The following is a 16,443-nucleotide window of genomic DNA, read 5'->3' on the forward strand; positions in this document are numbered from 1 at the left end:
ATGTCCTTGTATGTCCATACTCCTAGCAATTTGTACATTGCACAGGACCGTTGCGTTTGTGCGGTTCTTCCACGGTGATTCTTCGGTGCAGTAGGAACTGCAACTTGTAGATCGGGTGAACTTCATTCTTCTTTAGGGCTTTACTGTCTGGCTCAAGTTCGACTTTGAAAAGAGGTTGCGGCTTTTTGTTTTTGTTGATAATGTTGCTAACATTCTTGGCAAAGAAACCCTTGCCTTTCAGGGCTTCTAGAATCTCAGAGGGTGCGACTTCTGGTTCAATTCCTTTCAGCCCTACTTGCAGTCCCTTGCTGCTTTTTAGTTGGTAGGTGTAAAAGCTCTTTTTTGCTTCCTGAAGGTAATTAGACACAGCTCGAAAGTGTTCTTCTCTTTTGGTTTGAACTTTGGTTTCGCAAATGTTCCCTTTAATAAGCTGAACAACATGAAAGTTTCCGTCCCCGACCAGCGCAACAATTTTGTTGACCAGGGCGTTTAAGCTTTTCGCCCTAATGTAAATGGGTGGGGGCTTTCGCTGTTTTTGAGTCTCCTGCTCCGGCTCTGCTTGGTTATTCTCACCAGCTGCTAGCGGAGAAAATATGTTGGAGTTGTTTGGGTCGTAGCTTTTGGTGACACGGTTGATCTTAGGTTTGTTACCAACCGTGTTATGTGGGCTAAGCTTACGCTTAATTTGGATGTATCGATCCATGCCAGTCTGTATGGCCGGAACCGCTTGTTGCTTATCGGAGCTCACGGTTTTTGTTCCCATTGAATTTGGTCTGCGGCCGTTGACACCGATTTTGCAATATTGGTCGTTGGTTTAGTTGTTTTTGTTGCTTTTGCTGCGTTTGCACTGCTTGTTGTTGGTGCGTCTTCCATCGAAGCCGGTGGTGGTGGGGTTTGGCATTCGTAGCTCCAAGATGTAGGTGTTTGAGTGAGTAGGGCGGGTGAGCAAGAGCGCCGCTCTCTTGCCATCGGCGGTTAGTAGAGCCGGGTTGGGCTTTTTTGCAGCTCAAAAACACGTCTCACGCACTAGTGTCCGTATGTCATACGCACTGTAGGGCTTGGCCTAACTGACAGTACGTAGTTTAGAGTTCCGAATTTACTTTTTTACCATGAAAAACACTACAAGAATAAACCCCGTGTAGCGGTTGACCGTAGGCACGTCTGCACTCGATGAAGGTCGAATGCGTTCCTTCATATCTAAGCTTGAAAAATATTTTCCACCTCGCAGGCGATTAATCTGATTTGAAATTAATAGCAATATTAGATACTGTAATCAATGCCCAATCTTTCACAACCATCCTTTTTTAACCATTGACATTGGGCTAGCGAAAGGGTAACCACTAGGTCTTATTACTTTTGCTTCCAACATTATTTTCTTAATTAATTTGCTTCTCGTTCTCACTAAGGCGATACGGCCGCTTCTGAACCGTTTTATTTATGTCTAGCAGGCGAATTTTAAGTGATCCCGTAGTTACACGCCTACTAGGGATACCGTCCATGAAAACCATGGAATGCTTGGCCAATATGTCGTTTAGTTTTGACTTATTATTATTAATTAGGTCTTTCTTATTTGAATTCTATAGATATCGAATTTGTTACTTTCTAACATAACTCCAAAACCAAGTTTAAAAATATCTTGGCTAATTATCAAACCGCTCACCAAATTGTATTGCAGTCCCTTTAAGCTGAAGTACCGCACACAAGACCACTCTCTTCTCGATGTTTCTATCCGCTGTTGCTGCCCACTTTGTACACACTGATGCGATGTGACCAATTTTGCCACACCTGTCACGGCTTGTATGCTGTTGCTAAGAGCTGTTCTCGTCTTGTTTCTATCCTCTGCTTTTCTCATGTGCCACACCATTGCTTTGTGTCCGAGTTTTCCACAACTATGGCATCTTATCGGCGTTTGCGTTTTGAACCTCTTCTTTTCCGGGCCTTGCTCCATTCCAGAGTATTTCGATTTTCTGGCGAACGTATGAGCTTTTAGTTGTTGTTGTACCTCCGTACGTGTTCTTAGATTTAGGACCAACGATACAGCAATTTCTTCGTGTGTCATTGCTTTCTACTTGGTCAAGAGTGATATAACCAACCGGCTGGAGTACATGGAGAGGAATTCTTGTGGATTTTGGGCGTTCCTTCAGCATGTTTAGCAACACTGCTGCAAGCGTCTCGTTGCCTTCGTAGCGTTCCATGAACCATTCCTTGAATTGTATCCAGCTCATCCCAGGATAGCATAGTTGCGATAGCAACTGCGATGCACTACCGTGAAGCGATTTGCTGAGCGTCATTACCAAGGTTGCACCTTTTTGCTGATGTTCATATAAAATCATGTTCGTCGTTTGGCACCATGCTACTGCATCTGCGTTGGCAGCTTCGGGGTCAAAAGATGGTAACACTGCAGAAACGTATGCTAGGTGTCGACGTGAACTGTGCAGCTTTTAAAAGTGCAATCACTTTGCTTTGTGCTTCTAGAAGTGTGCGTCAGCCATTATCCGGGTTGTCTTGTAGGGGTGGTGATCCCACTTCTGATGTAGGAGATGGGGGGTCAGCTTTGTCGGCAATTGTGCCTTCCTTTTCTTTTCACTTAGTGCAGAAAGTAGCAATGAATATTTATTTCGTCCGTTCTCTCTGACAGTCTCGCTCGAACTGAACTGCCCTTTTCTTCTTTCCTTCTTCTCTACTCGTCATTGCGCCACACTCAGAAGTGATTTCTCTCTTTGTTATTTCTTGTACTTTTCATTTATTTTCATATTCGATACATTTGGAGACTTAGAAATATTAATTGAATTTAACATTTCAAACTAATATCCGACATATACAACTTTTATATATTTCCTTCTATTTGTTTCTATTAATTTGACCAGAATGAATTGATTCTTAATGATCCAATAGCAATCTGCAAGGGTTTACAAACTTCGGCGTGCCGAAGTTAGCTTCCTTTCTTGTTTTTTTTTTATCTCTAATTATTTTACTTAGCTTGGCATACGTGGCTATCTTAATACATAGTAATAACTAGGCTAAAACGGTAAGAGTATGACAACGGGCCTACCGGGAGACCTCTACTCCGCCTGCTCCTTCCTCCTTGTCTCCTTAGTGTCCTTAGTACGTGCGCGGCAAATGTCGCTGCCGACGCGGCAGTATTTGGGACCAGTATTTCGTCGCTTATCGAACTTGTAGCACTAAATGAGGGCGCGTTGCGCGTCCTTCACGATGCCGTCTTATTGCCAAAGCGCTTTAAATAGCTGCGGAAGAAGCCATGACGCTTAGCGCATATGTAAGGTAAGAATCTACCTGCTTTGTTCCTTTCCTTCAGGAACCTGAGGTAGCGTCTTCTGCCTCCTGCCTATTTGAAAACCCTCATCTGAGGTTGACCTGCCCTTTCTGGAGCCACACTGCTCGGGGGAGACACTCCCTGCTGCATCGATCGCTTCGCTCAACCTGGTTGATATGATCCTCTCAAAAACTTTAAAAATCGTGTCTAACAAGCAGATTGACCTGTAGTGCGTGGAGGTGTATTCTCCACACAATTAAAAATAAGAAGATTTTCGACACCCACTTGACAACATTTAGATCTAGAAAATATAGATTAGGTTATCATGGTTTGTAATCCGGCACAAAAATAAGCTTTTCTATCGCGTTCCGCCAAAAATGTGTCTACTTTTTGTGAAAGTTTCTTATTCCGGCTTAAAATGCGTTCTCAGCGACCTCAAAACACCGTAAAGTCAAAATTTTCGAGAGAAATTACAGTTAAAGCCTTAAAATAAATGCTAATGACGAATCTTGAAACAGCCATCATTTTGCTAAAAAAAAATATTGTAATTGATCTCTTGAATTGGCGCAGGAATCGGATTCTAAACAGCCAATTAATTACTACTCAGCTTTATTACGTCTTTATGTATAAAATAAGTATCAAATTAATATATAATATTTTATAGAAATATTCAGCAATAAATTTACCTTGCGATTAATTCTGTCAATTTGGCGGTTTTGATTTTCCAGCTCAGAACCCATATCAAGTGCCATATTTCGGAGGTTGCCAATCATTGTGTTTACCTGGCCCATATTTTCTTCCATTTCATCTTCTCTCGCATCATTTGTTATCCTAAAAAAGATAAATAATTATAATACTGACAATAAAATGCGCTCCATTCGCTGTTCATTTTAATCTGAATCAAATTGAGCCTTTATAAGATGTTAGTAAATTTAACTTACAATGTATTGGGTAAAGCCCAGCGCACTTAATTTAGTTTTTAACTTGCGAAGTGAAGCTACGGCCACTAACCATACAACATATAGACTAGTCATTTCATACAACGAAAATGGACACAAAAATTTCTTAGCGACAGGCCCCCTGTTAGCTGTTTGCTGTTAGCGACAGGCCCCCTGTTAGATTTTAGCGTTAGCGATGGGCCCCCTGTTAGGTGTTAGCGACAGGCCTTTACATGCATGCGTGTTCATGCATTCACGTACACGGGTACATGTATGCGATCGTTTCATTTCGGCCCACCGAGAATATTTGGTCATTGGCTACTTTTCGTGCTAGGTACCCTAACAATATGGGCATATTCACTATTGGGTTAATGATAAAAATAAGAATGTTATATGTTATAATATATTTCTTTATGTTTCAGCATACATTTCATATTTGTTTACAATTCAAATCAGGGGTAGCAGTGAAATGTGATCGCACACATGCACCCGTGTACGTGAATGCATGAACACGCATACATGTAAACCTGTCGCTAACACCTTACAGGGGGCCCGTCGCTAACAGCTAAAATCTAACAGGGGGCCTGTCGCTAACAGCAAACAGCTAACAGGGGCCTATCGCAAAGAAATTTTTGTAACCATTTATGTTGTATGGTTAGTGCAACGGCTCTACAAAATGACTGTTTCTCCGACATATACATACATATAATAATTTGGTTTTGATAAAATTAAATAAAAAATTTTATATTTAATTTAATTAAAAACAAGAAAGGAAGCAAACTTTGCCACGCCGATGTTTGTATACCCTTGCAGAATGCAATTGGATCATTAAGAATCGAGCCATTCTGGATAAATAATTAGAAAAAAAAAATAAAAAGAAACTATATAAAAGTTATATATTTATACATGTAAGATGGGTATTTCCCTCTTGTGTTACGTTTATTATAATAATTTTTCGGATATTATATGTTTCTAAAAATGTGCAAGTCTTCTTTCCTATTATCTGCTTCTTCCGTTTTCTTTTCAACTTTTGTTACTTTCTCTGCTTCTATATCTGCTTAATTTCAACTGTAACTGTTGAACTCCCAAAACACAATGAATAATTCTCTCTCTCTTCCTGCTTAGCTGCTGTCAGTTCCAAGCTCTCGGCCTGCTTCGATCCCTTTCCTTTTTACATTCGGCCATTCCTGACTACTCATCTGTCCCAGATGACCAATCATCCTCGTTGTCCTGGACATATCGCCACAGCTTCATGTAGTCACAACTGGTTGAAGTGTTAATTGGTCCTTCGAAATCTGCTGCCTTCCGAACTTCGTACCTCCCATTCCTCTTCACTTTTGCAACCGCGTACGGTCCCATGTACTCTCCAGCCAACTTCTTTCCAGCTACAAACTGTGTCCGGCGTATAGCGACTAAGTCTCCAACTTTATGATCGACTTCCGGTTTTCGCTTTCGGTCAAAGTTCCTCCTATACAATTCCTGTGCTCGTTGAATCTCTCTCTTTGTATCTTTTCTTCGACTTTCCTGCTTCTTTTTCAAAATTCTGCGGTCCTCTATGGCCGACTTTTGGGACTCACTCATCTTCATGAAGGCTAACTCCTGACAGCGGGCGAAGATCTCATCGTGGGTCGACTTCTTCTGCAGCAGCTGGCACTCCTTTTTAGCTAGTGACTTCTCCTTCTTAGTGCCATCAATCTGGGCTTTGCGCAACTCACGCAGCTTGTGGTTGCTGGCCAGATCTGATTTTAGGCTTGCTCTTCGCGGCGTCTCCGCCAAACACTCTTGGGTTGTTCCAGCACTGCAGCGGGTCAGCTTCTTGGTCACTCCCTCATAGCCAAGGATTCTTATATATCCATCTGTTGGCGGCTTCTTCAGAACTTTCCTCGCATCTTGACTGGGACTTCTGCGACTGTATTCACGGCCCTATAGTTCTTGATCAGCTGCGACACTTCTTTATCATACTGCTTTGGCTTCTCACAAGCCTTCTCCTCCAGCTGGGAAGAAAACTTGTATCCGTCGGCCGACAGCGAAAAGTTAAACTTTGAGACGAAATCGAAACCCAGCAGCGCATCATACTCAATGTCCGCATCCTCCACTACAACAAAGTTGTGTGTCGTCAACTCCTGATCTACTGCAACCTCAGCCAAAAAGTAGCCAACTGGGCACGTCATCCTCTTTCCAAGCCCACGCAGCTTCGAGGCACATCTTCTCAAGATGACATTCGGTATATATAAAATAGATACGTCGGCTCCCGTATCTACCAGACACTCCACTTTCACGTCGTTGATGGTCACCTTTTTCATGCGATTTGCACTGCGTACAACTTGAACATCTGCAGTTGATTCAGGGCAATCCCTTGACATGTGGCCCTCCTCGTTACATCTGAAGCATTTTACGGCAGCCCTGCAATCTTTGCGAAGATGATCTGCAGATCCACAATTGAAGCAGTGATTTTTTCTGTGGTTGAACTCGCGCTGCATCCTATTGTCCGGCGTCGACCTCTCGTTGTTCGGCTTGAACGGCTTCTCGCCCACGCGTTCGTACACCTCATACTGCTCCTGTAGCTCTTTATACGTTTTGCAACAATAGAGAGAGTATCTAAAGTCACTCCTCATGCTTAGGCCGTCAACAACATAACGGATTACCGAACGTACATCAATGTTTCCAAGTGACGCAATCTTTTTCATCTGCAGTAGGTATATATAAAATGATTCGTCCTTGCGTTTCTTCCGAGTACGGAGCAGCTCATGGACATCAGCACTGCACACATATTGACGACTAAACTCTGTCTCCATCAGCATACGCATTTCTGCATATTGATGAACGAACGTAGACTCCAAAAATAATTTTGCAGTGTTCACCATTTTCGCCCGAGCCTGGACATACATTTGCTTTATGTTCAACCCGTAGGCTGCAGCATTCTGCTCAAAATTGTCGAACCAGTACTTCACTGGAATGGATTCTCCGTCAAACTCTGGAATAATTTTCGCGAAGCTTTCCGCTGTAATCGAGCATCTACTGTTCTGCTCCTCCGCTCCAAACTTTATGGCAAGCAGCTGCACAAGGTCTTTCAGCGTTTTTGTGTTTTCGTCGATCGAGCTGCTCTCAACTGCTATAGCTGTATCATTCTGCCTTCCACTTGTTCCGACACGATTCTGCATGCTTCTTCTTGCAGCCTTTTGTTCTCCTCTTGATTCGGAAAGTTCATGCATGCTTTTAACTTCATCGTCATTCTCCTGTTCACCAGCTTTACCAAAGTTATCCATTCTGATAGTTTTATCCGCTGCGACAGATCTAGTGTAATACGGCTTCACACTCATTCCCTTCCGCTATCCGCCTTTTAAACTTCTCCGGACTTGCAATTTTAGGTTTGGACGAGCCCCCAAATGTAAGATGGGTATTTCCCTCTTGTGTTACGTTTATTATAATAATTTTTCGGATATTATATGTTTCTAAAAATGTGCAAGTTTTCTTTCCTATTATCTGCTTCTTCCGTTTTCTTTTCAACTTTTGTTACTTTCTCTGCTTCTATATCTGCTTAATTTCAACTGTAACTGTTGAACTCCCAAAACACAATGAATAATTCTCTCTCTCTTCCTGCTTAGCTGCTGTCAGTTCCAAGCTCTCGGCCTGCTTCGATCCCTTTCCTTTTTACATACATAGAATAAATAAAATGCTGAAAACACACACAAAACAGAGTCTCATAATATTTTACCTATACTTATTATCTTTACAGTTACAGTTTTACAATGTAAAATTTACATTCCCAGCTTTACATTTTCTCCACGTTTACCGATCGATATAGTTGTCCGATTTTCATAAAATGTATACCAAAATTCTGAAATAATAACAAAAGCTTATCTCAGAGTAAGTGAAAATACTTAAAAAAAAAACAACAAAGTTATAATTTTTTTTCTATTAATTTCGTGGTCGTTTCTATGGCAACTATAAGATATAGTCGTCCGATTTTCATAAAATTAAAACCGAAAATTTGAAATAATATAATTTGGGCATGTTTCAAAAATGGTGCACAAATTTAAAAAAACAGTCAAGTTATAATTTTTTTCTAAAAATGTATCGAACATTTGTATGGCAGCTATATGATATAGTCGTCCGATCCGGCCCGTTCCGACATATATAGCAGTGAGAGTATATAGAAGACTATATGCAAAGTTTCATTCAGATAGCTTTAAAACTGAGGGACTAGTTTGCGTAGAAACAGACAGACGAACAGACGGACATGGCTAGATCGACTCGGCTGTTGATGCTGATCAAGAATATATATACTTTATAGGGTCGGAAACGTCTCCTTCAGTGCGTTGCAAACTTCTGACTGAAATTATAATACCCTGCAAGGGTATAAAAAGCTAAAAAAAGAAAAGCTGCTGGACCTATACATCAGGAACGATGTAGGGAGACAACTGTCGACCAACCAGCACGCCTACACGAAGGGGAAATCAGTGGAGACGGCACTACATTCGTTGGTAGCCACCATTGAGAGAGCCCTAAACAATAAGGAATATGCACTTGGAGTGTTCGTGATCATATCCGGGGCATTCAACAACGTTAGCACGGACGCAATAATGGATCGCCTAGAAGCGACCAACTCGTCCCCCGCTATCAACTTGTGGATAAAAAATCTTCTAAGTTGCCGGCGGGTACAATCAGATTGGGGCACCGCTTCCATGGTGAGAGGAGCGCACAGAGGCACGCCGCAAGGTGGGGTTCTGTCGCCCCTCCTATGGAATCTGGTGGTAGACGACCTAATCAAGAGATTCGAAAGGAAAGCACCAAAGATAACAGCTTATGCGGATGACATAAGCATAATTATCTCGGGAGTCTGTCCATCGACCCTCAGCTCGATCATGGAAACAACACTCAGGGAGATATGTGAGTGGGCGGATAAGGTAGGACTCAATATCAATGCGGATAAGACGGACCTTATTCTTTTCACCAAGAGATACAAGGTGCCGCAATGGATCCCCCCAAAAATTAACAAAACCAGGCTGACCCCTAAAACACAAGTCAAATACCGCTCTAATGCATTGGGTCTACATATCGGTGGTGCGTCCAACTCTGCTGTATGGAGTCTTAGTGTGGTGGCAAGCCACGGAGAAGAAAACGTATAATAAGCTTATGGAGAGAACCCAGCGGCAGGCACTGCTCTGCATATCAGGGGCGCTGAGGTCAACCCCCTCCAAAGCACTCGAAACCATAATCGGTATATATCCCCTAGATTTCCAAGCGCAACTGACAGCAGCAAAGGCGGCACAACGTCTGGTTGCATCAGGAAACTTGTCGCTACAAGGATTCGGGCACAGTTCAATTGGTCGACACATGAGCAGTACATCTGACTACATGATACCCAGAACGTCCCCGGATGTAAACACAACAGTATTCATGGGACCAAATGACTGGAAGTCAGGCCAGGACCATGCTCAATACCTCAATATATACACTGACGGCTCCAAGATGGAAGGAGGAGTTGGAGCGGGCATATACTGTTCGGACCCTGAAATGAGGCTGTCGTATAAGCTACCAAGCTACTGCAGTATATTCCAGGCGGAAGTATTCGCCATCAGGAAAGCAGCAGAGCTTGCGCAGAGCATAAACCGTCCACATGAGGCGGTCAATTTGTTCGTAGACAGTCAAGCGGCGATAGGATCCATGCAATCATCAGCGGTCAGTTCCAAAAATGTACTGGCAAGCAGGGAGTCACTAGATAGCCTAAGCACAAATAAGTCAGTGAGGATCTACTGGGTTCCCAGCCACCAAGGCATAGACGGTAACGAAACCGCGGATGAACTTGCAAAGGAAGGCGTTGGACTGACGAGTGAAAGAGCAGGAAACGTCCCTATCTCCCTAAATCATGTGCAAAGAACACAACGAGAAACTCACCCACTACGTGCTGCATCTTCCGCGGAAGGACTGCAGAATGTTAGTGGGTATTCTTACAGGTCACTGCCTGTCTGCTGCACATGCAGTCAAGCTGGGTATTACCGACAACGCCAAATGCCGGAAATGTGATGAATCCGAGGCAATCGAAACCTTGGAGCATCTCATTTACAAATGTCCGGCCCTAACGAGGGCAAGAATGAGATACCTAGGCTCTCCAGTTCTGGCATCGCTAGAAGATGCCTCCAGGAGAAAGCCAGGCGAACTCCTTGCCTTTGCGAAAAACACCTTGATATTCAAGGATCTCGAAACCCGCATAAATAGTCTCTAGGTCCATCCAGGAGTTTCCCCGGATAGCTATGGGCCATGTAGGCCTATGTGTGGCCCCTCGAGGGCCGTCCGGTATAACCTAACCTAACCTAACCTAACCTAACCTATAGTATATAAAATTTATATTATATTATATTTTGTACTCTCCTAATGTTTCCTCGTTCATTTTCTTCTTTCCTTCTAACGCGTCCATTTAGTTCGCGATTCGTGCCGTACGTCACACGGCTGCGCCCCTCGGTCGGTTGGGCGGGAGGTGAAAACGGGACCCCGCGCAACAAAAAAAAAAAAAAAAAAAATTCAATACCTGTGAGATTGTCAATTTGAACCAGTTCGGAAATAAGGGTTGAGTCAACGGCAATTAAAACTCCACCACCCTGCTGGGAAAGACGGTCCAATCTATAAGTTGTGTACTTACCCGGGAAAATTTCGGAGCTGAGAATCTCCGGCTTTAACCAGGTTTCGGTACAATACACAAAACGAAAAACTATCAGAATACAATTTAGAGAGCTTGCTGCGTAAGCCTCTAGTATTCTGATAGGAAAGTAGGAGGGAGGTATTTTGGTTGTTGGCACTGCCGTGACGCCCGCTGTCGCTGTGGTTTGTGCCGGCCGTGAAGGCCGTTTTTTCTTTATTTTTACCTCGTGCTCCTTGACTACAGCATGCTCGGGCCAGAAGTCACCAGAACAAATTGTGTCAAAAAGTTCAAGGGAGACACTTATCTTGAAGGATGAGATGTCTCTGGGGTATGAGAAATTAAATTTATCCACTTTCACATTTTTTGCCTGTATTTTGCTCAGTATATGAGCTATTACATCTTCCGATGCGAGATCAGGGGTAAGCCGAGAAACAAATATTGTTTTTAATGGTGGCATAGCGGTGAGGGTTTTTGGTAACGCAGCATTACCGACTTCAGCTAGTGGTCCAGCCCGTTTTTTGCTTTGTGGGATAGCTGAGATTTTTTTTTAAGTCTGTGGTGTCAGAGATTGAGACCCCGCAGCGGACTCAACTGATAACACTGGCGGAGCTGCTGCCATTTCTGCCCCGGCTCCTTCGAATGCCGAATCTTTAGCCGTTCCCGATCTCAACACTATTGGAGTTGGTGTCAGTGTCGGGGGCTATGCCGAGGGAGTGTGCCAAATCTTTGGTGGCTGGGGTTCGCCCAATTGCAGCCGACCAGCAGCCGATTTTTTGCGCTTCGGCGACTCGCTTAACAGCTTCATGCCGCTAAATTCAGCGTCCAGCGCTGTGAACAGGTCATTTGTTTTACGAAAATTGACCCTAAGGTCACTAAATCCACTTTTAGTTTGCCGCATGAAGGATAACATATCCTTCTCCACCTCACGACAGGCATGGCAACAATAGCGCAAGCCATTTTTAGCAGAAATTGCGTCAGCGATACGGCCCGTTAAGCCTAGACACTTAGCGTGAACGACCGCATCGCAAAGCCAGCAGTAAAGACTGGGCTGATCTGCCAAAACCTCTTTTTGGCAGCCTTTAACATCACAAATAAGATTTGAAACCATTTTCACAAACCTTTAACCGCGGTTCGCAGATAAGCAGTACCGAAAAAAAAAACAAGAGAGCGGGAGCGTAAGCGTGGGTGAGTAGAGAAACACGAAAGCTTTGGAGCCGGTTAAGTGCTGCTGCTAGAAGCAAATAAACGGGACAACACAAAGAGGGGATAAAAGAACGCAAAAAACACAAAAACTAAAAGTGATTAATTATATATATATTAATTAAACACTGAAAGCCACATGCACATGCACTCGCTTAGCGAAACGGCAAAATTACGAATTGTATTTTAACAATTTAAAATTTGAACCCCGCACAGTAGCGCCTTTTCTCATTTAGCGTTGCAAAAATCATATCTTTTGAACTAAATAAGATAATCGAATAATTTTGGAAAGGTAATTGTTGTAAAATGTATATATGTACATCATAAAGTACCACGCCCACAAATACGCCTTTGTAAAGGGTATCAAAGTAAAAAAATAATTTTTTTTTTAATGAAAACAATTTAAAAAAAAATTTTATTTAATTTTTTTTTGTTTATTTTTATGTATTTGCTCAAATAATAATAAATAAAAAACTGAAAAAAAATTTTTTTTTTAATTCAGTGTAACCGCCACGCGCTAAAGTTAGTATATTTCTTGGAATGTATGAAACTGTGTCGGTATTTTGGTATTTTTCACCATGAGTAGCTTTGGTTTAGTCGTTGCATTTTCGCAGACGCAGCTCGACGCAGCCGATGAAAGTTAATTCTGGTCCAGGAAAGATCCACGTAACTTGTAGACATAGTGTAGTCGATGGCTTTCATCGGCTTCAGAAGTTATAGACTACTTTAGGCAGAAAAAGGTGAAAATATGGACACCTGGCAGGTAGCGATTTACCTGTACAAGCACAAACCAAAGTGCCGTTTTTTTGGGTTAATTAACAGTTTATGAATGTATCTATAATTCAAAGTAAAAACCATGACCATTGGTTTTATGGTTTTTGTGTAATATTACCTGAAAGTCGACCATTTTACCTATTTTTTTCGCTTCATTCCGAAAGAACGCTGTCAAATAGTGGCTCTTTACATTGAAAATTGTCGTTCAGTTGTGTTGACTCAAAAAACCCAAACCCAACCCACCCAGACCTCCAAATTTGACGCCTCCGGACTTCTTTTTGTGGGGGTATTTAAAGAGCAAAGTTTTCGCCTGCAAGCTTCAAACCATTGACGAGCTCAAGGCAAATATTTGTGCAAAAATCATCGCTATACCACCTGAGAAGCTAGAAAAAGGGATGGGAATGCAGCAAAAAGGGCACATTTTGCTGTGTCCAATAAAGGCGGTGACTTGACTGATGTTGTTTTCAAAAATTAGTCTGAAGAAATTGTAGTGAACCAAATTAAATAAATAAATCTCATTCTTAAAAATCGGTTGTTGATTTTCAAAAATATTGTATATATACAAAGTTTCATTCAGATATGTTTAAGGGAATGTAACATGACGAAACTTATAGAATTGTATAGCGTTTTTTAATCTGGACCGCGTCCGCTCTGTTCTCTCGTTGCTCTTCTTCTTCTTCTTCTGTATCGGTATCGTTGTGGAATAGACGAAAATAATATTGGCTGGGCTAAGCCACCTACTATACTATAACTACGGCCTTTGCGGATCTATTCTGGACCAAAATCAACTTTCATCTGCTGTGTCTTCGGAAACGGAACAGCATGAACAAAAACTATTTAGGGTTAAGTATACCAAAATACCGACACAATTTCATACAAACTAAAAAGTATACTAACTGTAGCGCTCACGGTTTTGTAGCGGTTACATTTAGAATTAAATAAAAAATATATATATATATATATTTTTATACCCTTGCAGGGTATTATAATTTCAGTCAGAAGTTTGCAACGCAGTGAAGGAGACGTTTCCTACCCTATAAAGTATATATATTCTTGATCAGCATCAACAGCCGAGTCGATCTAGCCATGTCCGTCTGTCCGTCTGTCTGTCTGTCCGTCTGTCCGTCTGTCTGTCTGTCCGTCTGTCTGTTTCTACGCAAACTAGTCCCTCAGTTTTAAAGCTATCTGAATGAAACTTTGCATATAGTCTTCTATATACTCTCACTGCTATATATGTCGGAACGGGCCGGATCGGACAACTATATCATATAGCTGCCATACAAAAGTTCGATAAATTTTAAGAAAAAAAATTATAACTTTGCTGTTTTTCAAAATTTTTGCTCCATTTTTAGATATTGCCATTTTATACTATTTCTGAATTTTGGTAAAAAATTTATGAAAATCGGCCGACTACATCATATAGCTGCCATAGGAACGATCGAGAAATAAATAGGAAAAAAATTATAGCTTCGTTGTTTTTCAACGTATTTTTATCTACTCTGAGATTTAAGCTTTTTGTATTATTCTAGATATTTGGTATAACTTTCATAAAAATCGGGCAACTATATCATATAGCTGCCATAGAAGCGATCGGTAAATGTATAAAATATGTAAAGCTGGAAATGTAAAACTGTAACTGTCAAACTGAAACTTTGTTTTGTGAGCGTACTCAGCATTTAAAAGTATAATATAAACATCAAAACCAATATGCAAGGGTATACAAACTTCGGCGTGCCGAAGTTAGCTTCCTTTCTTGTTTTAGTTTTCAAATTATTTTTATTTGAGCAAATACATATAAATAAAGATACCCTTTAAAAAAAGGAATACGTGGGCGTGGCACTTTTTTCAATATACATATGTAAATTTTACAACAATTGGCTGTCAAATGGCGTTTAAATTATTTTATTATTTTATTTTGTTCAAAAGTCATGATTTTTGCAAACGTAAAATGAGAAAGGACGCTACTGTGCGTCGGTCCAGGTGGACGCTCAGGTACGTTACCACGTTGACTTCGGGGATTTGCGTGCTGTACAAGTAGAGCGAAGGGCATGTTTGTCTGTTAAGAGTAAACGTTATGTGCCTACACTTTTGTTAATTCATTTTAATACGCCAGTTAGATAGCCACTTCTCGACTACCTTAAGGGGTTATATACAGTTGTATCGCGCAAAAATATGAAGTTTTGTCGATTTTTTTTTTTATACCATAAAGAATATTTATTAAAAATATTTTGCCAGCGTTGTTTAGTACATCCTTCTGGGTACTTCTTAAAATTTTTTTTATAAAAAAATATTAACTAATAAAAAAGTTATGGCCGAATTCAAATACCCTCTTTTTCCGATAGTGACTTGCGTTGGACATCATATCCCGAGAACGGTTTATCAGAAATCAAATATTCAAAAAAATTTCGTTAGTATATTGAATTGCCTTGTCCGTGAACGAAGGATTTGTAAAAATTTTGATCTAAAAAAAATGGCGACGATTTTAACAAAAAATGTCCTTTTTAAGGGGTAACATTTTCGGTTTTTATGCTTCAAAAAATTTAAAATCCTTCGTTCACGGACTAGTTTTTATTATAATAAATGAGTGGTCAAAATTTGGTATTGATCGGATTAATAGTTTTTTTAGTAATAGTGTCCACCGCAAAGGTAATTTCAAAAAAAACAAGATTCTGAGATAATCGTGTTTAAAGTTTCAAGTTTGTTCCGGCCGATGTGCAGGTAGTGCGCTATAAATAGCTACAACTTCGGTTCTAATGCTCCGATCGTTATGAATTTTTGTAAGAGTATTCTCAACAGTATATACTTTAAGAATGTGCAATAAAAAAAAATCAATTTTTTCGACTATCACAACTGTATATAACCCCTTAAGGTGGTTGGCGAGCTGGAATAGGTTGGATTCGGTGCGATAGAAAAGGTGCCGGATGTTGTTACGTTGCACCTCACTGCGAAGACTCTCTTGTAGAGATACAACTCCAGTAATCTAAGTGTTCACCGGCAAAAATGTGTTAATATTTTCTGCATGAGCCAGACGCGGTCGAATGCTTGAGAAACATCGATAAATATCGCGCTGCAATATTCTCGATGTTCGAACGCAATATGACTTTTTAATGTTATTCTGTTAACTTGCTCGATAGTTCCATGCTTTTCTCTGAAGCCAAATTGATAAACTTGGATGATGTTATTAGTTCCCAGATAAGGAATTATACGCATTAGAAGACATTTTTCAAATAACTCGGACAAGCATGATAATAAACGTATTGGTCAGCAAGAAGTCGGAGCCGTGTAGTTTTATCCGGGCTTCGGTATCATTATAATTGTGGGAATGGGTCTGGCAACTCTGTTCCACCTAACCCACCACTGCAGAAGAAGAGAAGACGAGAGGTAAAAAGCGGGAGTTTGCAACGAGAGACGACGACGAAAAAGAAGTTAAAACGATTAAAAACTATTACAAACTATTCTAAACCGTGTAAACGATTCACTTTATTCTAAACTAAACTATTTACTATAAATTATCAACCTCACAACTCAACCTACGTGATAAAGTGCATAAAGAAACGATGAAAAACTGATTTAAAACGACGAACAAATTGATTTAAAGTGTTAAAATTTCGAATTGT

General features: G+C 40.9%; 1 protein-coding gene across 1 annotated transcript in view; it reads right to left on the minus strand.

The window, feature by feature from the left end:
• The window catches only part of Snap25 (Synaptosomal-associated protein 25kDa), a 351,700-nt gene that overhangs the window by 70,235 nt on the left and 265,022 nt on the right, over positions 1-16,443 (minus strand). The window contains exon 7 of the mRNA XM_041776479.2: positions 3,961-4,105. Within this exon, the coding sequence (XP_041632413.1) occupies positions 3,961-4,105 (145 nt within the window). The remainder of the gene's footprint in view (positions 1-3,960; positions 4,106-16,443) is intronic.

Source organism: Drosophila kikkawai, chromosome 3L (assembly GCF_030179895.1).
Source record: "Drosophila kikkawai strain 14028-0561.14 chromosome 3L, DkikHiC1v2, whole genome shotgun sequence".
Lineage (NCBI taxonomy): Eukaryota > Metazoa > Arthropoda > Insecta > Diptera > Drosophilidae > Drosophila > Drosophila kikkawai.